The sequence below is a fragment of the Lithobates pipiens genome, unplaced genomic scaffold, assembly GCF_037356315.1.
Source record: "Lithobates pipiens isolate NorthernLeopardFrog02 unplaced genomic scaffold, aLitPip1_a1.2 Scaffold_18, whole genome shotgun sequence".
NCBI classification, from domain to species: domain Eukaryota; kingdom Metazoa; phylum Chordata; class Amphibia; order Anura; family Ranidae; genus Lithobates; species Lithobates pipiens.
Window position 1 is genome coordinate 270,543,110 of NW_027507758.1, and position 26,878 is coordinate 270,569,987.

The 26,878-nt window shown below is 42.3% G+C and overlaps 1 protein-coding gene across 2 annotated transcripts; it reads right to left on the reverse strand.

Moving 5' to 3' along the window:
• Window positions 1-23,987: 23,987 nt before the first annotated feature.
• Window positions 23,988-26,172, reverse strand: LOC143990134 (uncharacterized). Of its 2 annotated transcripts, XR_013277173.1 has the most exons (4): window positions 25,995-26,172; window positions 25,808-25,910; window positions 25,315-25,441; window positions 23,988-24,850 (listed from the first exon to the last, which is right to left on the reverse strand). XR_013277173.1 is itself a non-coding variant. In XM_077490297.1 (3 exons), the coding sequence occupies exons 1-3, from the start codon at window positions 26,099-26,101 to the stop codon at window positions 24,752-24,754; spliced, it is 309 nt and encodes a 102-aa protein (XP_077346423.1). In that variant the 5' UTR covers window positions 26,102-26,172; the 3' UTR covers window positions 23,988-24,751. The 2 variants fall into 2 exon arrangements, 1 of the variants encoding a protein (XP_077346423.1); XM_077490297.1 differs by lacking the exon at window positions 25,315-25,441.
• Between the last annotated feature and the right edge of the window lie 706 nt (window positions 26,173-26,878).

The window sequence follows — 26,878 nt, forward strand, 5'->3', positions numbered from 1 at the left end:
GTACATCAAAGGGCTCTGCTAGGTCAATAATTGCAACACTGACAATTTCCCAGGACATGGTGCTACTTAACAGGAAAATGTAGAAGAGAAAAAACGTGATCAAAAATACCTTTACATGTGTTGTCTCTGTAAAATAGAGTGTTAAGATCTTAGAAAGCATGTCATAAATACTTTTAGAGGGACAAATCCTTTCCCTTCATTTTATATGCATACCTTTAGTAGGTTCTTCTAGGTAACTCTTCAAGTCACATTTTTTTTTTTTTTTGGTGAAGCTTTTTACTGTACCAAACTTGTGCTCCTATTTTTGTATGCATTGAAGAAGTTACTAAAAGCAGATATGACCGCCAGCTAGAATCCTTCTGTTATTATAATATTGCTATGACTACAGACCATATGACATATGGCGTATGCATATAAATTTATTATTAATGCCATAGCTGTGGGATGGATGTGCCTAAAGCCAATAAACACATTTGGTGGAAATCACAGATACAGTAATTTGTGACATTTAGCAAATATGACATTTCTCAGATTTGATGTAAGGACCATTTTGTGTTTTATTAGGTTGAGGAAATGTCTTTCTGTTGTTATACAGTATATTACTAAAGTAAGTTTTTATTTCCCTGACCTAAGTCACCCTTCTCAACCACTCTATACAGTTTTAAGGTTATGCCATTTAACCTTTTATAAGAATGTAGTAACTAAGCTGGAGGGTTTTTTGTTTTGATGTACAGTGACTGGATTTTTTATTACATTTCGCTTTACATGTTTTGTGAACAAGAATGGAGCCAAAAACTCTAACAGTTTGCTGATAAAGGCATAAAAGTTATCAATAAACAGCATGCCTTCCTTTCAGATGGTTATCGGTAAAGAAGACAGACTATTGGATCTGGCAGGCTGCTACCAGTATAGTAGAAGGGTTTACACACTTGTGGCTTTCTAATAATGGGATGGCACTACTTAGGGCAGCCTTTCTCAACCTTTTCAACACTGAGGAACCCTTGAAATAGTTCTCCAGTCTCGGGGGAACCCCTGCTAAAAATGAGAAATCTAATACTCATGATACAAGAGTGTGATGGTCAGTGGGAAGAATGGTCCTTACACTTGTGGTCATTGGGAAGAATTACCTCCTTACAGCCTTAAAGATCAGTGTTGTCAGTGGAAACTTATCTGAGAGGCAGAAATTTCCCAATGCTGAAGGAACTCCTAGCAACCTCTGAAGGAACCCTATGGTTCCACGGAACCCTGGTTGAGAATCACTGACTTAGGGAATGGGTGAAGGGCAAAATAATATAAAAAAGGACCGTACGTAGAATCACAAAGTTGGGATGGACTGAACACCCTCCTCCTTTTATTCCTCTTTAAATTGGTCCTTGCTGACCCCTCCCCTTCCTGTTTCTGACTTCCTTACTCTTATTACAACCTTTAGCTGTCAATCACTAATCATTAAGGTATATGTACAGTGTCTCACAAAAGTGAGTGCACCCCTCACATTTTTGTAAATATTTTATTATATGTTTTTATATAAAAATCTGAAGAAATTACACTTTGCTACAATGTAATGTTGTGAGTGTGCAGCTTTTATAACAGTGTAAATTTGCTGTCCCCTCAAATTAACTCAACACACAGCCATTAATATATATAAAAAAAAAAATATCAGAAATACTGAGTACTCCTGAACCTAGAGCTGAAAAATGGAAATATAATTTGTTTGCACTGACAGCCGCTATTATAAAAAAATTCCCAATCAATACTAAAATACGCTCCAATATAAAACCAAAGCATTAACAGCACTTGATATGAATAAAACATAAAAAAAAAATTGATGATATCTCATATGCCCCATACACACGGTCGGACATTCGATCTGACTTTTTCCATCAGAATTTCCAACCGTGTGTACAGGGCATTATGATGCAATATTGAAATCCAATAAAAAATGAACTCTCATATAATCATGATTTCAAGAATAAGCGTCCACTGAAATGTCCAGCAATTCACTATACATAGATATAAATATAGAGTGGTATAGTCAGCCCTCTCCACCTATAAAGAGTTCAGATACAATAAACTGCCAAAGACACCAGTAGACTTTATAGTAGGCTTCTGATGAAAGCAAAATCTGAATGCTTGAATCATTGGCTGTTTCACCTTCACCAATCCACGCATGCTCACCCCTTTGTGTATATGCTTACCAAAGGTAAGTGTAAACAGAGCCTACAAAATCATCCACAACGTAAGGCCACTTTCACACGGGATGGATCAGTAATGATCCGCCCCGTGATGATCCGCTTGCTCAGCGGGGATCGCTCCATTGTCCCCACTGAGCCGGCGGATAAGCCGCCGTGCAGGGACCGCCCTGTCAGTTCTCCGCTCTCCACTATGGGGATGGACAGATGGTCCGTGTTCATCCTATCCGCTCTGCAGATGGATAGAAAAATAGGATTTTCCTCCATCTGCAGAATCGAACACTAGCGTAGGCGGACGATATCGGGTGTCTGCGGATGTTCATCCGCAGACACCCGCTGTCCCATAGGAATGCATGTATGTCCGTATTTCATCCGCAAACGGATGGATGAAATATGGACATAATGTCCGCATGTGTGAAAGGGGCCTAAGGATGCAGCATCTCTTACTGGGAACTTTAGCTCTCCTTAGCAGGGCCAGTGTAATACAGTGAATAAACCATGTAAGGATACAAGGGGATATTTTTCATAGTGTTAAACTGTTTATTGAAATAAAAACATTCCCTTCTTGTACAAGTTATGCTTACTAGAAAATTGTAAACAATCCAGCATGTCACATGCATGGCATCAAGCTCACTGCTGATTGTGGTTCCACTCAAACCTCCCTCCGCGATGAGTCCTGGGAAAATGCCACCTATGTGACCCTGGCCACCTATGTGAGTCTGAGCCTGGTAAGTCACGTGGTTACGCCCTTAGGGCGTGACCACGCGACTTACCAGGCCCACATAGGTGGTGTCTTCCCAGGACTCATTGCAGTGGGAGGTTTGAGTGGAACCGCGATTAGAGGTGAGCTTGATGCCATACATGTGACATGCTGGATTGTTTGCATGAGTGCTGCCAGCACTGGGTAGCTACAGATCCCTGAGGGAACCATACATGCCAACATGTACTTTGACATACTGAAGCAGAGCATAATACCCTCACTTTGAAGACTGGGCTGCAGGGCAGTATTCCAACATCATAACGACCCCAAACACATCTCCAAGACCACCACTGCCTTACTAAAGAATCTGAGGGTAAAGGTAATGGACTGGCCAAGCATGTCTCCAAACCTAAACCCTATTGAGCAACTGTGGGGCATACTCAAATGGAAGGTGGAGGAGAGCAAGGTCTCTAACATCCACCAGCTCAGTGATGCTGTCAAGGAAGAGTGGAAGAGGACTCCAGTGGCAACCTGTGAAGCTCTGGTGAACTCCATGCCCAAGAGGGTTAAGGCAGTGCTGGAAAATAACGTGTCCACAAAAAATATTGGCACTTTGTCTCAATTTGGACATTTTTCACTTAGGGGTATGCTCACATTTGTTGCCAGCGGTTTAGTTATTTTGAGGGGACAGCAAATTTACACAGTTATACAAGCTGTACACTCACTACTTTACATTGTAGCAAAGTGTAATTTCTTCAGTGTTGTCACATAAAAAGATATAATAAAATATTTACAAAAATGTGAGGGGTATGCTCACTTTTGTGAGATACAACTTATGCTGGCCATACACTATGACCTAATGTTTTAATATCTGGACAATCACCTTTAGATTTTCCAAACCTAACTAATATGAGTCAATTCAATTAATTTGTATCAAATCAAGCAAGCTCCTGCACTACAAACTAGATAATAGATCTAGAAGAGACAATCAGATTGTATAGTGAAGCTCATGTAGGACAATCTAAACAAGTATCAAATCCACTTGCTATATAATACACAAGCTTCATAGTAAACAAAAAACTTCCTTTGCCTTGCCTGACTGGGTCAAACCTACCTTCATTTGTGTCCCAGACATTGCAGCTCGTAGTGGGAGGGCTTCAGCAAAAGGGCCAGTGCTGTCAATCTAAAAAGTAGTGGGCAGGACGAGGTGTGGTCAACTGCTGATTGACAAGTTACAGACTGGTGAGTAAGCACTGACAGAACTGATAACTATGCACCTTGCAATATGTTTTAACCCCATTTTAGTGTAGTACTACCCCCACAGGGGCAGCTGATTTTGTGTCCTGTGTTCTTTTGCCAATAAGTGCAATAGCAGCCATGCAAAAGTATCAGTCACTCTTCTTGCTCAAAGATCAGTCTAGAGGTATCAGGTTCTTTTATTCATGTTTATTGAAAACTTGAACTTCGACGGGTAACCATGGGATACTCCAGCAACATTGAGTAGTAAACTTGAGGACACCTATCTTCCTTCTAAAGATTCCTAGTGCATTCCTTGCATCATATGATGGGCTGAGCTACAACATGAGTAATATCCACTTCTAGTACAAGCTGACTATGAGGCTACAGGACCACAGCAGCACACAGTCACTGGGATTTCACACACCGATCTGTGCTTACAAATGTCTCTGGATAGTTTTATGCATCCTTCCAATATCAGCCAGACATTTCTCCTATAAACTCATCAGACCAGATCCTGAAAAGGAAATCCCTCTATCAGCTCCAGCAAAGTTCTGTAGAATAAGTCCCCCAGCTAGTAAAGCCGGAACCTTGATGAGCAAATAAATAAAACACAGCTGTATTGCCCCAAAGAGTAGCAGCCCTTTAGTTTGGAATCCTCTCCTCCTGGGCAAAGACCCCACAGCTCCTGGCTTCAGACTGTTTATGCTCACTCCCATCATCTGGGCATCCTCTCCCAGGGATTGGCTGAGACAACATAAATATTTAGTTGGTGATTTGCTTAATCCAGCTCGCTATCTTCCAGAGGTATCCAGATGGCAGGGGGGAGCAGCCAAACCCAAAGCCTGTGAAACCAAGAGCAGACAAGAGCAATCGCCTACAGCTCTACTGATTACAGGAGAGCTAAGAACTAGATTTACCTAACCTAGCACCTATCTAGGAGGGTGTTATAGTAGTGCAAGCAGGCAAAGTCTACATGAGACTAATAACTTTGCTCTATATTCAAGAGCAGTGCAGCATCAATGCTACCATCACAGAAAGCTGCATTAGGTAAACTTCACAGCTGAGACCAACTGGTATTTGTGGGACTTTGCAAGGGGACTTAGGGCTCATTCGCATGCATGGTACCCTCTGAAGAGTGATCTGCATTGGATTTCTCTTTAGGCCGCGTACACACGCGCGGACTGTTCGCCCAACTTTGTCCGTCAAACAGTTTCGGCAAACAGTCCGCTCAAAATTAGCATGGACGGACATGGCCACACACGACGGACGAACAGTTTGCTGAAACCGTGCGCGATGACGTGAACGGCACGTACGACGGGACGAAAAATACGACGTCCTATACACTGCATTATAACTTTCGGCGTGAAAATCCTTTCTGAGCATGCGCGGAACTTTGTTTGACGAACAAGCCTACACACGAGCGGACTGTTCGCTGAAACAAGGTTTCAGCGGACAGTTTTTCGGAAATTCCGAAAAACCTTGTCCGTCAAACTGTCCGCTGAAACTGTCCGCTGAAAGCCCACACACGAGCGGACTGTCTGCCCAAACACTGTTCAGCGGACAAAGTTGGGCGAACAGTCCGCCCGTGTGTACGCGGCCTTAGAGAGCATTTGGCAGACAGTGAGAGGGCATTTTGTCACACCCTCACCACTTTATTTAGTTAGTAAGTTGCACAATACCATGCCACAAACACATACAATACAATGACTTGCAGGGTGGTTGCAGTGTGGCCCCATAAACTTGCATTGGTTACATTCAGCAGCAGTAATGTAAATGTGACATGCTGTTTAACTTTTTCAGCAACCTCGAAGCACAGTACAGCGACTGCATGCTCAGGTTTAGGTGGGCAGTTGGGTGGTGGAAAAACTAAGGCTTAACCATCTGATTTTATTGCTTCCTAGCTGCAAGTGGGAACAAAGCCTAAGAGAAAACAATAAGTGCAGACACAATTATAATTAAATGCTGGAGCACCTATACTTTTTCAACCAGTTTTCTTTGTTTTATATATATATATATATATATATATATATATATATATATATATATATATATATATATATATATATATATATATATATATATATATATATATATATATATATATATACATATATATACATATACATATAGTCTATATATAATCTATATACGCAGCGGCGGCCGGTCCATAAGGGGCACTGCCCCCCCCTAATCTCCATGCGCCGGCCCCTAGTCTTCATGTGGAGGGCCAGACACATAGATTTCTACTAGGTCTTTTTTTATTTTGAAGCACATGATTAGAGCCTGAGGCTCTACTTGGCTTCAGAAAAGTGTGTCTCTGCGCCTGTGCCCACCCACTTGTGACATTAGCAGATCATCATTCGCTATTGTCTTCCTGCTTCTCCTCCCAGCCAATCAGGACAGGAAGAGGGGTCCTAAGACCGTATTCGCCGGGAAGAGAAGCCAGGGAAAGCTGCTGAAGCCATCCAAGACCAGGATGGGGTAAGTGCGGGGCTGGTAGGCTGGCAAGGCTGGCAAGCCAATGGGCGGGCTGGTGAGCAAACAGGTGGGCGGGTGGATATTTTTTCCGCCTCCCTCCCACCCAAATAAATGGAGCACCAGCCGTCACTGATGAATGCGGACATTTTGTTTGCTGTTCAACCAGCAGGTCTATAAAAGAACAAAACCAGACAGATCTACCCTGCTGCGCTATTGTATTGTGTCAGTATTACATTGTATATCCCTGTATGTTGCGGTCGTTCAGGTGCTTATCTAATAGTTTCTTGAAACGATCAATGCCCCCTGCTGAGACCTGTGGAAGGGAATTTCACATACTTGCCGCTCTCACAGTAAAGAACCCTCTATGTAGTTTAAGGTTAAAACCCTTTTTTCTTCTAATTTTAATGAGTGGCCATGAGTCTTGTTAAACTCCCTTCTGCAAAAAAGTTTTATCCCTCTTGTGGGGTCACCAGTATGGTATTTGTATATTGAAATCATATCCCCCTCTCAAGCGTCCCTTCTCCTGAGAATAAGTTCAGTGCTCACAACCTTTCCTCATAACTAATATCCTGCAGACACTTTATTAGCTTTGTTGCCCTTCTTTGTACTCGCTCCATTTCCAGTACATCCTTCCTGAGGACTGGTGCCCAGAACTGGACAGCATACTCTAGGTGCGGCCGGACCTAGAGGTGACCGGACCGGAGTCAGAATTATCGTTTTATCTTTGGAATTAATTCCCTTTTTAATGCATGGCAATATTCTGTTTGCTTTGTTAGCAGCAGCTTGGCATTGCATGCCATTGCTAAGCCTATCATCTACTAGGACCCCCAGGTCTTTTTCCATCTTAGATTCCCCCAGAAGTTCTCCCCCCAGTGTATAGATTGCATTCATATTTTTGCCACCCAAATGCATTATTTTACATTTTTCTACATTGAACCTCATTTGCCATGTAGTTGCCCACCCCATTCATTTGATCAGATCTTTTTGCAAGGTTTCCAGATCCTGCGGAGAAGTTATTGCCCTGCTTAGCTTAGTATCATCTGCAAATACAGATATTGAACTGTTTACCCCATCCTCCAGGTCATTTATGGACAAATAAAATAGGATTGGTCCGAGCACAGAACCCTGGGGGACCCTACTACCCACCCCTGACCATTCCAAGGACTCCCCATTTATCACCACCCTCTGAACTTGCACTTGTAGCCAGTTTTAACCACTTTCCAGCCAGTGTCATTAGTACAGTGCATATTTTTAGCACCGATCACTGTATTAGTGTCACTGGTTCCCACAGACTATCAAAAGTGTCAGTCAATGTCTGATTGTCTGCTGCATCATCACAGTGCCACTATAATGCCGCATACACACGGTCAGAATTTCTGACAACAAATGTTCGATTTGAGCTTGTTGTCAGAAATTTCGACCATGTGTAGGCACCTGAGGACATTTTAGAGAGCTGGATCTCAAATTTTTCCGACAACAAAATCCGTTGTCGTAAATTCCGATTGTGTGTACATAATTCCGATGCACAAAATTCCACACATGCTCAGAATCAAGCAGAAGAGCCGCACTGGCTATTGAATTTCATTTTTCTCGGCTCATCATACGTGTTGTACGTCCCCACATTCTTGACCAATTTCCAGCAACATTTGTGCGACCGTGTGTATGCAAGACAAGTTTGAGCCAACATCCGTCGGAAATAAATCCAGGAATGTCCGAGCATAAGTCACTGATCGCCGCCATTACTAGTACATTAATAAATAATCAAATAAAAATTCCAGCATATATAACATAGATGGTAGATGCAATATCTTTTGCGCAAACCAATCAATATACGCTTATTGGGATTTTTTTTAACAAAAATATGTAGCAGAATACATATTGGCCTGAATTTATGAAGAATTCGATTTTTTTTTTTATTGAATATGTTTTTTAGCAGAGTAAAAAATATAGTTTTTTTTCAAAAACTGTCAGTATTTTTTTTTGTTTATAGCGCAAAAAAATATAAAACACAGTGTTAATCAAATACCACCAAACGAAAGCTCAATTTGTAGGAAAAAAATGACATAATTTTATTTGGGTACAGTGTCGCATGACCGCGCAATTGTCAGTTAAAGTAACGCAGTGCCGTATCGCAGAAAATGGCCTGGTCAGGAAGGGGGGAAGTCTTACAGAGGTCAAGTGGTTAATTACTGCAGCTTGCTGCACATTAGTTAGCTCACAGGGAGGGGTGGACTAACCATTCAGGCACTCGGGCACTGCCCGAGGGCCCCATGCCACTAAGGGCCCCATCAGGGTTGCCAGCCTCAATAAAACCAGGGACAGTATGTAAAAATCAGTTTTTTAAAAAATCCCAAGATTATAGCTGCCCTGCCTCTCCAGTACCTTTTCAGTGTGTGTATGTGTATTCTGTGTGTGTATACTGTGTGTGTATATTGTGTGTCTGTGTGTGTATACTGTATGTGTGTGTGTGTGTATACCATGTGGCCCCATAATCTATTGCCTGGGGGCCCCATAATCTCCTATTGCCTGGGGGCTTCATGAGTTGTCAGTCCACCCCTGCTCACAGGGCACTGTCTCTGCCACAAAAGGGCCAGATGGTTGCTTTTTCCCCCCAGTCCAAATGTTTTGCCCTGTTCAGTGCTCCAGTGTATAATGATTCACTAACCAGTATACCTCCAAACTTCCGGACATGACGGAAGTAAGCAGGTGGTGTGAGAGATCACCTTTACTGGTTCTGAATAAAGTACAGGTACTCTTTCCTAGGAACAAAGTGAGCTGTATTGATAACTTTCAAGGGAAATTCTATGTGTCATACAGGAAGCATTTTCCGTAAATAATCAGAAAAGAGAAGGTGGGGCACTGAGTCAAAGGGTGCAAGTTTTGTTTGACTCACGGCGTCATTAATCACTTAGGAAATCCAGGACCTTTGCCTATTGTAAATCTTATATTTGCATTCCATTGTTTAGAGCCACTCTCCACTTTTTTTTAGCCCCTCTCTCTAGTGATTGCTCATTTTTGAATTTTTGCCACAAACATACCTTTTTATTAGTTATGTAAGGTTACAGTAATATAACTTCTGTAGGGCATTTCCTTCTCTATTAAAGCGATTGTAAACTGCTGCACTTTCTTTTTTTTTATTTTCTTAACTGCAAGGCAAAGGCATATTGTGCTAGTATGTATCGCAAACTAGCACATTGTGTGAAACTTATCTCTAAACAAAGCCTTCCAGCGATGCAATGTCATCGCTGAAGACAGCATACATCTTCACCAGTCTTCCTTCCAGGTTCGCTGACTCCGGTTCTGTGACTGGCCAGAGCCACGTTTACGTCACTCCCGTGCACGCGCGTGGGAGCCACCAGTCACGGCTCAGGGCTCTGAAGAAACGGGTTCCTTCAGAGCACATGCATCAGTGATTTCACTGGCTGCATGTACAATAAATATCTCATAAAGGGTGCATGTTTAAGAGATATTTACACTGCCTATGTTTAAGCCTTATTACAGGCTTGCCTATAAGCTACTTTCACACTGAGGCGCATTACAGGCACTGCAGCGATAAAAATGGCACCTGCATAGCGCCTGTAAAGCAACAGTATGAGAGAGTGAGAGCAAAATCACCAAATTTAACACACCTGCTCCCCATTCACACCTGAGATCTTGTAACACTAATGCCCCGTATACACACGGTCGGAATTTCAGACGGAAAAAGTCCGATTGGATTATGTTATTGGAAAATCCGATCGTGTGTGGGCTCTATCGGACCTTTTCCCCAGGAATTTCCGACAGAAAAAGTTTGAGAGCTGGATCTAAAATTTTCCGACAACAAAATCTGATTGGACTTTTTCCGATCGTGTGTAGAGAATTCCGATGCACAAAGTGCGACGCATGCTCAGAACAAAATTGGAGATGAAAGTTATTGGCAAATGGCCTCTATGTAGTCCTGTTGTATGTTTTGTACATCCCCTTGTTCCGAACGATCGGATTTTCCGACAACTGTGTGCGACCGTGTGTATCCAACACAAGTTTCAGCCAAAATCCGTCGGAAAAAATCCAACGGATTTTGTGGTCGGAATGTATGACTTTGTGTATGAGGCATAATGAGTCACAGGACACTGGGGAGTAAAAATGGCTCATTTCTGCCTAGTTTGGACATATTCACTTAGGGGTGTACTCACTTTTGTTGCCAGCGGTTTAGACATTAATGGCTGTGTATTGAGCCATTTTGAGGGAACAGCAAATTTACACTGTTATACAAGCTGTACACTCACTACTTTACATTGTAGCAAAGTGTAATTTCTTCAGTGTTGTCCCATGAAAAGATAAAATAAAATATTTACAAAAATGGGAGGGGTGTACTCACTTTTGTCAGATACTGTGTGTACTAGCAGATTAACTAGTAGACACTAACAAATTGAAGGCAAACTTCAGCTCTAACTTTATAATCAGTTACAGGAAACAGTTTTATATAAATAAAAATCTGATCATTATAAGCACCCCTGTCAGTGGTATATGGTTTATCTCATCCCTGTAATTGATACATCAGCATGAGAGCTTGTTCTTTTGAAAAACAACAGACTTACTGGCTGGATCACCAGATGAAAACAGAAGAAAGGAAGACTAAAAAAGAAAACTAATGCAGCCATCACATCTATGAAATATAAAAAAATATTCGATTTTGGGTTTAATACTGCTTGGCTGGCTGCTAACGAAGCTGTAAACTTCCAACATGAAATATTAATAAAGCATATCCCTCTTTAATGCTTGTGTCATTTCTATCTGCTGCCTCCTTCTTGTTATCTGCATGAGTCACTGACAGGTTTTCCTGACACCAAAGGGTGATTTACTAGAACTGGAGCACACACAGAATCTGGTGCAACTGTAAAATGTAACCAGAAATTGCCTCATTAGTTAGATATACATGGAAACCCCAGCAGCTTGCAAATAGAATAGCCACCAAATAAATGGAGCTAGTTGACAGACTATATCAAAATATAAAAGAACATGTTTGGGTGGATTATTCCCTTAAAACAGAACTTCACCCTAAAGAGGAAGATCCACTTTAAGGCCTCCCCGGCTTCTCTTTGACATTGGGCACATTTTATTTTATGGAGGGGGGGGGGGGAGGGGCAGGTACCTCCCTCCCTTCCCACAGTCTTCTGGGTCATGTCACATGTCCCAGAAGACTTTGGGATCATTCTCAATTGTGCAGCGTGGCTTGTGCATGTGCGGTGGCCAGCCGGCCAGCTGTGAGGCTGCAAGCTGTCACAGCTGGCTGACCACAGTTAATATGTCTGTGCCAGGGACTGGAGACCAGAGAAGAAACCAAACCGGGTCAGGACAATGCTGGATCCTGGGACAGGTGAGTTTCTGTTTATTAAAAGTCAGCAGCTACAATTTATGTAGCTGCTGACTTTTATTTTTTTTAGAAATATGACTGGAGGTCCTCTTTAAAACTTGTGTATGAGTGAATCTGCTTCTATGTATATATAACAGTTTTCGGTACACTGGATACATTAGACCCACAGAGGTTATTCCCTATTGCCAAGCTATCCAACCAACATCTCAACACATTCATATCAAATAAGAATGCATTATGACACAGAGGGGGGAGATTTTGTAAAACTGGAGCATACACAATCTAGTCCAGCTGTGCATGGTAGCCAATCAGCTTCCAACTTCAGCTTGTTCAATCAACCTCTTCCCGGTCGCACTATAGCCGAAAGATGGCTACAGCGCAGGCTCACATTTCTGGGAGGGCGTCTGTGATCCCGCTGCCTGTGCTCCCCCCTGTGGCATGTATCGACAGGGATCTCTGATTGCTGTGTCCTTTGGACACAGCTGATCACATATCGGGACAGTGTTGCCAACCTACCAGATTGAAATTTACTGACACAACACTCAAAATTTATTGGCACAGCCAAGTTTTTACTGGCATTTCCAAAATTAAAAAATTACAGTTTTAGGTACACATTTCAGTATTTAGGCTACAAATAAGTACAATGTGCAATTAGAAATGTGATTTAAGGTAGAAAAAAAAAAGGCAAAAACACATTTCTTAGTTTATTTTCAATATAGTAAGTAGCTCAAGGACAGGACTCAGGAAGACAAGAAATTAGAATGGGCAGCACACAAACATGAAATTGATTCTCACAGTGACACTGAAAGCAGTGTGCAGCAGCAAAAATCACCAACACAATCATGTCCCTTCCTGAGTTACAGTAGTGACAGTCTCTCTCCACACTAGGTGATCCCTCCACTCCAAACAGCATTGACAGTCCTGCTGCCGGCTTGCCCTGCTCCCGCCCCACAGACCTGCACACCAGGCTCCGACCGCTCCACTTGGCTCCCTTGCACCATGACATCACACAATACTCTCAGGCACCACCTCCACCAGTCCTGCCCCCTGCCGGCACTGACAGAACACACTGTAGCAGGCATTTGGATGGTATTGGCCGCCTCCGGCCTGGAACTGCACCTGATTGTTGACACCACGGGGAAAGCCATAGGGAAGTCCCTGTGTGTTAGAGGGGGCAGGGTCACTGGGTAGCCCCGCCCTCGGTTATATAAGAGCTGTCATCTGAACAGAAGCCTCACATAGCGGGAGACTCTCATTGAGACGGATCGTCCGGAGGACAAATGTACCCCTACCATTTCACAAAAAAAGTGACAAAAATGTTAAAAAAGACAATAGACTTTTTTGACAATTCCTTTATTAATGTCTTCTTCTTTCCCTGCTTCTTCTTCCATATTCTCCTGGTCTTCCTTTGGTGTTCTTCTTCTTCCTCCATCTTGTTCTTCCCCCGCTTCTTCCTTCGGTTTTCTCATCCGGCATCTTCCTCTTCTATGTTTTTCTCAAGTTAAGGTTACACCTGAACTACAGTTTGGTTTGGGTAAAATTATTTAAATTTGGACCTCAGCATCAGTCTGACTGGACTGTGGGATGTTCAGCCTGGCCACAGGGGCACTGTCCCTTTTGGCATGCATGGAACTACAGTCTAGTTGGGTGCTTTAAGTTTACTCTCTCTCTGGGCCCACCCAGTGGGAGTGGCGCTATTGCTGTGCTTTCTGGGAGAGGGTACTTAAGATGCGGACGTCACGTGATTCGGGGTTCCGGTCCAGAAAGATGTGCTGACTTCATGGTCCTGGTCCTCCTGACCAGCCCCCAGGAAGACTATGGACTGGGGTGCGGATCCACCCGACTTGTTGTCTCGGAGTGGACTAGCCCGAGGCAAGGAAACTAAAGGAGGATTCTGAGGTGTTTGGGTGCTGCCTCCGGTTTGGGAGAGACCCAGTAGTTTCATAGCATTTCAGGGGAGGACCCTTCAGAAGAAGACCACGTACTTGTTGGTTTCTTAGCAAGAGCCTGGAAGGGCTGAAGTACCAAAGTAAATCTGGGTTCATGGATATCGCCAAGCTGGCTGAAACATCCAGGTATCACATGAGTGTTCTACAAGCTTAGTTTCCTACGTGCTCTACAACAACGTCTGTGGCAGAGATTTATTCTTATATGTTCTACAACAACATCTGTTGCAGAGACTTGTTCCTGAGTAAAACACCTTGTTTGCTGCTAGACCTTGTGAGAGAGGGAATGTCCAACATGAGTGATCATCCAGTTGTGAATGGCTATTCTCTGGATGCAGTCAAAGTAAGCAAGTCCTTAATTTTTTGACTTTGACAATAAGTGTACCTGAGCTTTCTTCCTGACCCTCTGATCCCAATTTAAGAGACTGTTCGTTGTCTACGTTTTGCAAATAAAAATCTCTTTATGCGGATTCTGTCATTAGTCTTTCAAGTTACTGGGCCATCTACCACGGGAACCCCTAGACAAAGATCGAGGAGGAGGAGGTAATGGTAAGCCCAATTCAAACCAGCAGCTCCTTCGGGGGTCAGTGCTACACAAAGATATGGGGAATATTAACTTAGAAAGTGCAACTTCCTGTGCAAAGTTAATAGCCCATTTGTCTGTAGTAAAATAAAAACCCTCAAGGTTCTTTTGGACTCAGGACTGAGTCAGCCATTCTTCTGGAATTTAAAGCGGAAGTAAACCCATCAATTTAACAGTTTCAAAAAACAGTTACATTCCCGGCACATGCCAGGAATTTAACTGTCACATTGGTTGTGCTTTCAACCAAACTGTCAAACCATCCAATGGCTGGTGTCATAACTGGTCACATGTGCAGCATCATGGCGGTTGAAGATGGTAGCTACCTTGGCTGAAAATTATAGGTGGGTTTACTTCCACTTTAAAACCCAAGTATGTCTGGTTATTAATGCAGTGGATGATTATTTAAACCTGAAGATCATAGAGTGGGTTTATTTGTTCATGTATGTATAATACATTTTGAAGAGCATATATGCCAAATAATATCACAAGTACAATGCACCATTAATATGTTCTATTGCAGTCAGGACGCATAAGGTGAGTTTCTATGATTTTTGTTTAATAATTTGCATATTCAACAAGTGATTCCAGATAATAATAGTTTATCTATCTATCTATCTATCTATCTATCTATCTATCTATCTAAATGTATATTTATTCCTCAGTTTTTTAGATTGATTATTGTTAGAAGCTTCCTGAATGCCTTGATGTATGACTAATAAAATCTTGTATTTTCTGCTGATGTTGTCTCGGTCACAAACCTGCGTCACAGATCCCAAATGACAGGAACTCACCAGAGCTTTCCCCTCTGAATGACAGACAGGAAAGTAAGCTCTTGCAGGCAAACAAGAACAGCTGTTGCCTAGAAGAAAGAGCAAGCTTATGTGAATTTATCAGAAATAGCATACGTGGAGGAGGTGGATGATAGCAGAGACAGTAATCACATGGCAATAGTCACATGGCAAGTATGACATTTATCATTTCTCTAGTTATAAATAGACAGTTTTAAAATTCTTCTATTTTTTATTAAAACATCTAGTTATCTTAAACGTACATTGTATAATGTTTTGCTTACAGATTTCTTACAGATTTCTTAACTTTTTCTGAAACATTTTTTCACATACAGTATGTACTGTTCGTAAAAATATGTTATAAATTGTTTCACATTTTGTATACAGACCAGTATGGATTGCTACCATCAAAAAAATGCTTTGAAAACACAATACCATGGTAGCGCTGGCTCCTGAAGAGCCCGCTATTACTGCTCTCAGCTGGTTTTATAATTCCACTGACAGCCCGGAGCCCCTCGGCTCTGCACACATTTCTGCTTCTCTCTCCAGTCCGGTACACCTGAGTCAGTCAGTGGCAGTGCAGATTGGCCCCGGGGATGAATGATTGTGCAGCTGGATCGAGGATCGGGATATGTGTATGTGCATACAGAGATCGACCAGGAGGAGAGACCTTCCTCCATCATCACTGAAGTGACTTACACATATACATCATCTGTCCTGTCCTGTCCTGTCCTGTGAACAGTTATATATACACCCACATTCCTTCCTGTATAAAGAGACCTTCCTCCATTATCGCTGACTGTAGATATACATCATCTGTCCTGTTAAAGTTACTCCTGACCTCAAGGTGTGTTGGGCAATGTATGTCTCTTTGCTGATGATACAAAGGTGTGTAATAAGGTTGATATCCCTGGGGGTGTCTGCAACATGGAATATGATTTGACATTGCTGGAAGATTGGTCAAAGCAGTGGAAACTGCAGTTCAATTTTCTAAATGTAAAATAATGCATGTAGGGAAAAATAATCTTTTGAGAGATTACAACTTTGGGGGTACAGTGTTGGTTAGCACTACAGAGGAAAAAGATTTGGGGGTGCTTATTTCAGATGACTGCAAAATGAGCAAACAGTGTGGTCAACAATAGGGAAAAGGGAATAGAATTCTAATTTCTATGATGCATCACTAGAGGGGTCCCCAGCAGGTGGAAGAATGTTCTGATACATAGATCTTTAGTGAGACCCCATTTATAATACTGTGTCCAGTGCTGGTGAAAGGTCTGGGGAATAAAACATATCAAGAGCGACTTCATAAAGGTAATATGTACAAGAAAGAAGGGAAAGAGGAGACAAGGGCCTCTTCCCGCCAACCCTGGCCGGTGGAGTCAGCCAGTTACATCATCGGGTGGCCCTGCCCTTGAGTATATAAGAGCTGTCAAAGAGAAGAGACAGCAGTTGACAGGAGGCCTTCCATGGAGGCAGAGCGTTTTTGCATTTTTGCTATTTTTCGGGTCCATCGGGTGGGGTGATTGACAGTGGCCTTACATTGCGGGCGCTTTTTTTTTTCTTTTTAAATAAAGGACTATTAATTAAAAACGGTCTCTCGTGATTTTTACTTTTTTACAGTTTATTTTACCCGATATCCATTCACCTGGGGGAGGGGGGGTGGGATGGGATCTGGGGGCTCCCTTGTTAAAGGAGGCTTCCAGATTCTGATAAGCCCCACCAGCCAGGGTTGTCAGGAAAAGGCCCTTGTCCCCATAACATGAATTTTGGGGGGGGACCCCATGCCGTTTTTTTTCCTAATTCTGCCATAGGGTTCCTCTTAACCACTTCATTACACTGTATTATATATACTACATTGACTTCACTATATACTCTGCACTGTATTATATATACTACACTGACTGCACGCTCAATCCACTAACTACCCTGTGTAATCTCTCTCCTTATTCACACTATACATGGCCGCCGTGTAAGCCGCCTTATAAAGTGTGGGGTGTGGACTTAGCCCCTAAGCCATGATTGGTCAAAAGCCTTTGGCCAGTCATAGCTCTCACAGCACATCGCGCTGTGATTTGCCAAAGCATACAGGTCAGGTGCATGCTTTGGCCAATCAGCAGCCTTCAATGCACTGTGATCTCGCAGTGGATTATGGGATGCTTGCGGGAAGTTCGCCTGCAGGGGAGCGCCCCATAATCCACTGCGAGATCACAGTGCATTGAAGGATGCTGATTCTTCGAACAAATGAACAGCTGTTGCTCGAGTTGAACTTACATTCGACTCGAACATCTAGCCCATCACTACTTGGGACAAACATAGGTCTATACTCAGACAAAAAAGTTAACAAAACAAAAAAAAAAGTGAAAAACAACAAAGAACAAAACAAAAAAACAGGCAGACTCAATGGACCACACTTTTTTCTGCCGTTACTTTTCTATGTTTCTTTGTGTGCCAGCTAGTGGGTAATTAACCATTTCACCCTTCATAGCATCCTTAAGTTTGTGTAATTACATGTTTATTGATTTACTCTCTGTTTGTATTGCCTTAATACTCTTAATTAATTATCTCCAAGCTGTTTGTGGTCTAACTCTTGTGCATTCTTATATCTTATATATGTACACACAATCAGATTTTCCCAATGGGAAATGTTGGATGTGAGCTTGTTTGCTGAAAGTTTGACTGTGTGTATGCTCCATCGAACATTTGCTGTCAGACTTTCCGCCAACAAATGTTGGCTAGCAGGTTCTCAAATTTTCCGCCAACAAAACGTTGTTGTCGGAAAATCTGATCGTGTGTACACAAGTCTGTCCCACAAAAGTTTACGCGTGCTCGGAATCAATTACGAGCCGGAAGTGCTCGGTCTTGTAAAACTAGCTTTCGTAATTGAGATATCACATTCGTGATGCGGCAAATTATCAAATCTCTCAATGCAGCTCTTCTTCTTTATAATGTTATAATAATGAAGTTGCTTTGCTGTTGATATTCACATTCACTCGCTGAGTTCTGACAAAATAATTTTTTATTATTTCTAGTGATCACCTAAATATTTGTTTTTTGTGTTTTTTTCCAGTGATCCCCAGAATATTTTTTTTTGTGTTTTTTTCTAGTGATGTCCATAATATTTTTTTTTTTCGTTTTGTGTGTCAAGTTAGCACAACACCATTATTATCTTGCATTTGTTAACCTCAAAGATACAACTATGTTGGTGTCCTTTGTTAATTTGACATTGTATTTTTGAAATGTACCTACTTACTCACGAACAAACTGTCCTTTTTGAAGTAAAACACATAGCCAAGTATTTGTCCCTTAAAAAAAATTATAATTTAATAGAGAGCACAAGGTCATAACAAAATAAAGAGGAAGGCAACGATAGAGAAACAGTTGGAATTGGTGAAGCCTTTGTACCCCAGGGTAGACATCAATTATTTGACTGTCAAAATTGGTAAACTGAGTAGTCCATTTAATAGGGAGCACAATACGGTCCAGGACTCCAGGAGATATCGGGAGCAGCAGCAGATGACATATATGTCCCAAGGCTGTGGTCTTACGACAGCCTGCATTTTTTGCCAGACCACATCAAACCCAGGACATCACTCTCAACACATCCTTCCACGCTTTCTTCCATGCTAATGTGGGAGGTGGGGTGGCTATGGTGTTGGTGGAGGTGGTCGAGAAGCATAGTCCAACTCACAGAGGTGTGTTTGAGGTGTGAGTTCTCTCCTTGTTCCCTTGTTTAGGGCATTCAGAATAATCTCTTTGCATATAGTGCGTTGGGCCTCCTCCATGTGTTCTAATTTACTGGCAGTGACGCATCCAAACGCCTCGTGGCCACCAGGGGTTGTGATAATTGCCACAGTAGCCTGTTTAACCACTTACAGACCGGACCATTTTGCTGGTCAAAGACCAGACCACTTTTTGCAATTCGGCGCTGCGTCGCTTTAACTGACAATTGCACGGTCGTGCGACGTGGCTCCTAAACAAAATTGACGTCCTTTTTCCCCACAAATAGAGCTTTCTTTTCGTGGTATTTGATCACCTCTGTGGTTTTTATTTTTTGCGCTATAAACAAAAATAGAGCGACCATTTTGAAATAAACGCATTATTTTTTACTTTTTGTTATAATAAATATCCCCCAAAAATATATAAAAAAACGTTTTTTTCCCTCAGTTTAGGCCGATACATATTCTTCTACATATTTTTGGTAAAAAAAAATCGCAATAAGCGATTATTGATTATTTTGCGCAAAAGTTATAGGGTTTACAAAATAGGGATAGTTTTATGGCATTTTTATTAATTATTTTTTATTATTTTTTTTTTTACTATTAATGGCGGCGATCAGCGATTTTTATTGTGACTGCAACATTATGGCGGACACATTGGACATTTTTGACACATTTTTGGGACCATTGTCAGTTATACAGCAATCACTGCTCGCGATGGCAGGGCGGCATTGAAGATTGGACGTACCTGTACGCCAATATGCCTGCCCGTGCCATTCTGCCGACGTACATCGGCGTGCGCTGGTCGGGAACCGGTTAAAGAAAGCAGCCACGGACTCCTCCAGGTTCCTTGCCTTCCTGGTCCTTTTGGTTGGAGAGCAGAGGGGAGGAACCTGGGATTTCCTCATGGCTGAGACTTCCCTGTGTATGAAAATGGTACATCGTTTTAGTTTTTTGGTCATCATTCACACACAATTTTGAGCTCATGACTGTTACAATTGTTACAATTTGAATGTTAACAAATAGAAAAGACTATCATTTTGACCCCAGCATTTTTCATTCTTGTCACAATCATTTTTGGCTACTACTGTCTATTGATATGTAAGCCACTTTGTTAATTCATAAAATTGTGATCAATAACATCTAGTTAACCACTTAAGCCCTGGGCCATTTTGCTGGCTTAAGACCAGAGCACTTTTTGCGATTCGGCACTGCATAGTTTTAACCCACAATTGTGCGGTCGTGCGATGTGGCTCCCAAACAAAACTGATGTCCTTTTTTTCTCACAAAAAAGAGCTTTCTTTTGGTGGTATTTTATCACCTCTGTGGTTTTTATTTTTTGCGCTATAAACACAAAAAAGCAACGATTTTGAAAAAAAAACGCATTATTTTTTACATTTTGCTATAATAAATATCCACTAAAAATGTAAAAAAAATAATTTTTTTCCCTCAGTCAATGCGTATTCTTCTACATATTTTTGGTAAAAAAATCGCAATGGCGCAAATGTTATAGCGTTTACAAAATAGGGGATAGTTTATGGCATTTTTATTAATTTTTTTTTTTTACTAGTAATGGCGGGGATCAGTGATTTTTATTGTAACTGCGACATTATGGCGGACACATCAGACATTTTTGACACATTTTTGGGACCATTGTCATTTATACAGCAATATAGCAACACAATTAGTGCTATACAAATGCACTGATTCCTGTGTAAATGACACTGGCGGTGAAGGGGTTAACCAGGAGGTGGCAGTGTAGGGGTTAAGTGTGTTCTAGGGGTGTGTTTATAACTATGGGGGCAGTGGCTGTGATTTACAGAACACTGATCTCTGCTCCAATCACAGGGAGCAGAGATCAGTGTCACTTGTGGCTAGGCAGAACGGGGAGATGCTGTTTACATCGACATTTCCCCGTTCTCAGAAAGGATGAACCACTGCTCCAAAGTAATCCTCGAGGACTGAAGCTCTGTCTCCTATTGATGAGCCCCAGGTGCTGACCATGACACACACCATGAGCAAACAAGCAGGACAAAACTCTGGATAGCCGCACACTGGAAAAAGACTTCAAATCCCATCTTTAATTAAAACAACGTGGGTCACATCAAAACACAATCAAAAAATCCACAGCAAAAGAATAACAGGGTACAGGAAAATTCTGATGCGTTTCGCACCGTAATCAGTGCTTACTCATAGCTAACCATCTTTCAAGTAAATATCAAATATATAGCATAAAACATAAAAAGAGGCAAGGCATATCACATAATTGAAAAATTGAAGGCAATTACATACAGCCTAATCGCATTTGCAATTAGATCTTAGCATGTGCTACCAAGCAGTGAAAATACTCAAGAAAACTCAAAAGAAAGCAAAAAGAAAAAATTTGACCAAAAATCGAACCAAAATTTAACTCTTAGCCCTTGTGCACACGGTCGGACATTCCGACGCAAAAATGTCCGTTCGGATCGTGTTGTCGGATAATCCGACTGTGTGTGGGCTCCATCGGACTGTTTCCGTTGGAGTATCCGACGGACAAAGTTTTAGAGCTGGGCTATAAAACTTTCCGACAACATGATCTGATCGGACTTTGTCCGATTGTGTGTAGAGAATTCCTATCAGACAAAGTGCCACGCATGCTCAGATCAAATTCCTAGACCAAAGCTATTGCCTACTAGCCTGAACGTAGTCCCGTCGTAACGAAATTTCGTCATCGCGTTACGTGCGATCGGATTTTACGACAACTTTGTCCAACCACGTGTATGCAACACCGGTTTCGGACAAAATCCATCAGACAAAATCTGACGGATTTTGTTGTTGGAATGTCCGACCATGTGTACAAGGGCTTAGGAAAATAAAAATGATGTAAAAGATGCTGCAGGCATACACCACCTTATACAGGTGTGTATGTCTGTAGGAAATAAGTGAGATAAGTGAAAAAATGGACCACTAGGCCCTAGAAAGTAAAATGAAAATATTCAATTTTATCTCCCCGTTCTCCCTCTCCCTGAGACAATCGCGGGTATCCCCACGGCGATCAAGCCTGCGGGACCCACGGTCGGATTCATGTGGTCCCAATAGGCACGAGCGCATGCCGCTGGCAGCACGCATGCAATGGCACGGGGGAAATTTTAAATGGACCACCTGTACGCCAATTTGCCTGCCCGTGCCATTCTGCCGACGTACATCGTCGTGTGCTGGTCGGGAAGCGGTTAACATCATTTAATTTTTGACAACAAATATCTTCAACAATGCTATACCTGGGTCAAGTTGGGCTCCTCCACATATTCTTCCTGGGTGGAAGGCCCAGGTTGGACCTCAGGAGCCTCAGCTGAAGTGGAAGGAAGTGTTGATAGTGATAGCCTGGGTTCTGTCTGGTCGGACAAAAAAACGCAGGCTGTCGTAGCACCACATATACGTCATCTGCTGCTGCTCCAGATCTCAGGGAATCCTGGACCTTCTTGCACTCCCTATTATATGTGCTCCTCAGGCTACCAATTTTGGCCTTTACATAGGTGATGTCTGCCGTGGGATACACAGGCTTCACTAATTCCAACAGTTTCTCCAGCGCTGCCTTCCTCTCTAGCTTTCTTAGAATAGTCCCTGCACTGGACTTGCCAGAGACATGGCAGCTCCCTGTATTTGTCTATAAAGTTTGGCAGGAAATCAAGGGCTGTGAATTTGTCAACCATTTTATCTATAAGACACAACACAAGACAAACCTTAATGTCAGGCCTCCTCTCCTAATCTTGTCCCAATATAGGCCTCAATCTATAAGCAGTGTAAGCCACTAACCACTGATGCCCCAAGTTACAATTGTACCTCCGTTTGAATGATTGGTGCTAACGATCCTCCGTCCTCCACTCACAGATCTCACATGCGTCGCCTGCGTGTTATGCTTTATATACACTGCACATGCGTGAAACTCTGCCTCGTCCTTCTTTCTAGTGTATTCCCTGCCTTTTCTCTTATGGGGCAGTGGGAGAGCACATGGCGGAGACGAAAGCCTGGAGCAAGGCAGTTCCACATACAAGAGGAGATATAAGGCCTCAAATAAGTCCTTTGAAGTGATGGTGGAGATGGTGGAGGACAGAGTATGATGGGAAGCATGAACCATACAGAAACCATAATGTGAGAAAGGCCAAGATCATGGCTAAAGTTGTCAGATGTCTGCAAAGGACTTTTGGGTACAACATTCCAAGGAGCAATTGAGGAAACGCTGGCCAGACATGAAATAGAGGGAGCAAGATCAGTATAGAACATGGATTTGCAATTAGCGGACCTCCAGCTGTTGCAGAACTACAAGTCCCATGAGGCATAGCAAGACTCTGACAGCCACAAGCATGACACCCAGAGGCAGAGGCATGATGGGACTTGTAGTTTTGCAACAGCTGGAGGTCCGCTAATTGCATATCCCTGATATAGAAAGATCAGGAAAGTGCTGCTGTTGTGTGTTCCTATTATTGTTATTACTTTCGTGCTGGACCATGTGCTTTTCTTTACTGTTGTACAGATTAAAAGGCCAAGTTTAAGGTTCGTGGGCACAGGAATCGTTCGTATTAAACATTGTTCATTCGACCACTAATACAACGTTTTTGGCAGATGCAGGTTAGCTACATTTGTTCATGCCTATTTTGATTAAAATATGTTTATTACACTGTTGTCTAGATTTGAAAGTATTCAGGTAGGCACTTGCACCAGTGGTGGCTAGTGAAGTTTTTGGATGGGGGGGGGGGGGGGGGCAGACCCCGCCCATAATTTTTGACCCTTCCCACTTCTTATAAACCACACCCCTTATATAATCCACCCACTACGTCCCCTGTATTCCACTTGCTTCCACCCATAGTGTCAGGAGTATACAGCTCAGATCACAGGACAGAGTATACAGTCCCAGCATCACAGGACAGATTATATATCTAGATAAAATAATGAAAATGTTAATGTTTAAGTCAACTGTGAAAGAATGAAATAAATGTACCACAAATCAGTGAATTTTTTTAAAACAGCAAACAAACTTTATTGTACAACAAACAACAACAAACAAAATGAATCAGAGTAAATGTGACTGAATACAAATGCACACCACATTCACATTAGCGCCAGTAGAACTATTTGAAAATAATTGTTGCTTTCCTTTCTTTCTGGCTTGCAAATTTCTTAATGACCTTCTGGTTGAAGTCAGTCATCTCTGTCACCACTCTCTTTTCCATTGACAGCATGGCCAATGCATTCAGCCTTTCCTGGGTCATGCTATTTCTCAGAAAAGTCTTAATCCTTTTTAAGGCTGAAAAGCACCTTTCAGCTTCTGCTGTGGTCATGGGCAGTGGCATTGCTAGGGGGTGGCTTTTGGGGCTACAGCCCCGAATCTGGGGCCCATAGCCCCGAGTCTCTGCAGGGGTCCCCAAGGGGAGGGGAGGCTTTCTGGGGACCCTGATGTAAGGGGGGTGCTCTGGGGACACGGATGTAAGGGGGGGGCTCTCTGGGGACCCTGATGTAAGGGGGGGCTCTCTGGAGACCCTGATGTAAGGGGGGGGCTCTCTAGGGACCCTGATGTAAGGGGGGGGGGCTGTGGTCATGGGTGTGGTAATGAGAATCTTTAGCAGAGTACAGTCTCTCTAAATACATGAACAAGATTGTTCTACACAAACAGCTGGAATAGGTCCACAGCACCTTTACATTTTTTGAACTCTTCTGTGCGATAGATGAGACCAAGCTCTGTCTTTAACTTATTCTTTTTGAGCAGTGGATGGACCTTCAAAGTCTCACTCAGTGCATCTGTCTGCTTGAAGCAAGGTGGCACTAACAAGGTGGTTTGTGCAGGAGAAACGTTGCATGGTGTGTAATAGTATGGTATCACAGACCTATAGAGTGAAGGATAAAAACAAAAATTAGGTAGTGATGACAAAATGTCAATGTCATCACTGTTAGCTCCCTGACCATAAGAAATGCATGAAACTTGACATGTTTACTAAGAATGTCTTGTCCATGTGTATGGAGTTCTGAGAAGATTATGCATTCAAAAACACTGAAACTGATCTCCCTTCATAACTTAAAACTGGTCATTTTAAAATGTTCAGTTTTACGTTATAAAGGGAGACCAGTTTCAGTGGTTTTGAATCCATAATTTCTCAGAACTCCATACACATGGACAAGTCATTTTTAGTAAATACATCAAGTTTCATGCATTTCTGATGTTCAGGCAGCTAACAAACATGAAGGCTGTAATACTAATGTTATCCACTAGAGGGAATAACAAATCATTTTAGATCACATCATTTTTATATGAATAGTGCAAGAAAAATATTTTTCTTTCCAATCTTCATACCTCTAATGCCCCGTACACACGTTCTGATTATCGGACCACAGAAGCCGCTTTTGGACAGATCGTTCGATAATCTGATTGTTAGTATGCAGATTTCGACAGCCGATCACGACAGTCCGTCCAACCAAATCTGAAGGGACAAACAAGAAAACTTCGGTCGGATGACAACCCATCGTACGACAATCATGTAGTCAGTACAGTATGCGTCCAATTAAAGTCGTTCGACAAACACCACGCATGATCGGAAACACGAAAATAAACCAGAAGGACACACGGGTCACACGTATTTGACATCATTTAAAATACATAGCTACGCACAACGGAAGATTTTTCCAGAATCGTTCGACAAAAATCTTACACACATTTTTCACTGTTGTATTCGATCTTAGTTGTATGCAACAAAATGTGAACGATCTGTCTTACGATAATCAAAACGTGTGTACTGGGCATAAGGGAGCTATCAAAAAGACAAATATTGCAACAAATAAAAACTCACCTTGGTTGCAATGCGTTTATGTTCTCCTGGATTCAACGAGCCCCGCCTCTTCGGTTGAGAACCACCTTGACTGCTTTGGTCAACCAGGGATGGGATAGAATCTCTGCAAAATGTATGAGCAATAATAATAAAAAAATTATAATAATAATAATAACAACACATGGAAAAGGAGGAATACAGCTGCTACCTGATCTTCTGTATGTCCCGTTGGGACTGCTGGATACTCCCCTTAATGTGGACTGAATCTATGTCCTTATTCTGGAGTTTGGCATAGAGGAGGTCCACATACGGCATGATGTTGTGGAAAAGTGTCAGAAAATATTTAAAATCATGATCCTCCAGCAGCACGGCAAAGCTTGCTGCCTCTCTCATGGTAACAGGGTCAAAGTCACCTGAGTCTCACATGGCTTCAAAACAGCGGATGACGTCTTCTCTGTGCTCAAATGCTGTATTGACGTCACCGCTGTGGAAGTTCCATCTGACACTGCTTGATGTCGGTAGTCTAAGGGTAACTACTTTATCAAGTACATCTGTGCGCTTGGGTGATCTCGCAAAAAAGCTGGCAAATCCTCCAAGGTTTGCAAAAAAAAGTCTCACTTTGGGCATTTGAGAAGTGGCCTGTTGCATTATCAGATTGAGCTGATGTGCATAGCAGTGGATGTAATGGGCATTTGGGTACATATCTTGAATCTTCTTTTGAACCCCTGAAGTGACACCCCTCATCACGCTGGCTCCATCATATGCTTGGGAAATGAGTTTATGTTTCTGATCACCTGGAAGGATGACAGCAAGGCGCTCTTCTAGTGCTGTAGCGATGGAATCCTCATTGGCGGAATGTAGAGGAATAAACTCAAAAAACCTCTCCTGTACGTTGTTTTTGGGATCAATGTAGCGCAGTACAAGCACAAGTTGGCACTGTGTGGCAATATCAGTGGTCTCGTCAGCCTGGATTGATAAAATCGCTGCTCTGTGCTTCTTGAACAATGTGCTCCTTCACAACAGACAACATACAATCCAACAACTCATTCTGCAGTTTTTGAAGTTCCCTTAAAAACAGTGGCATTCTCAAGG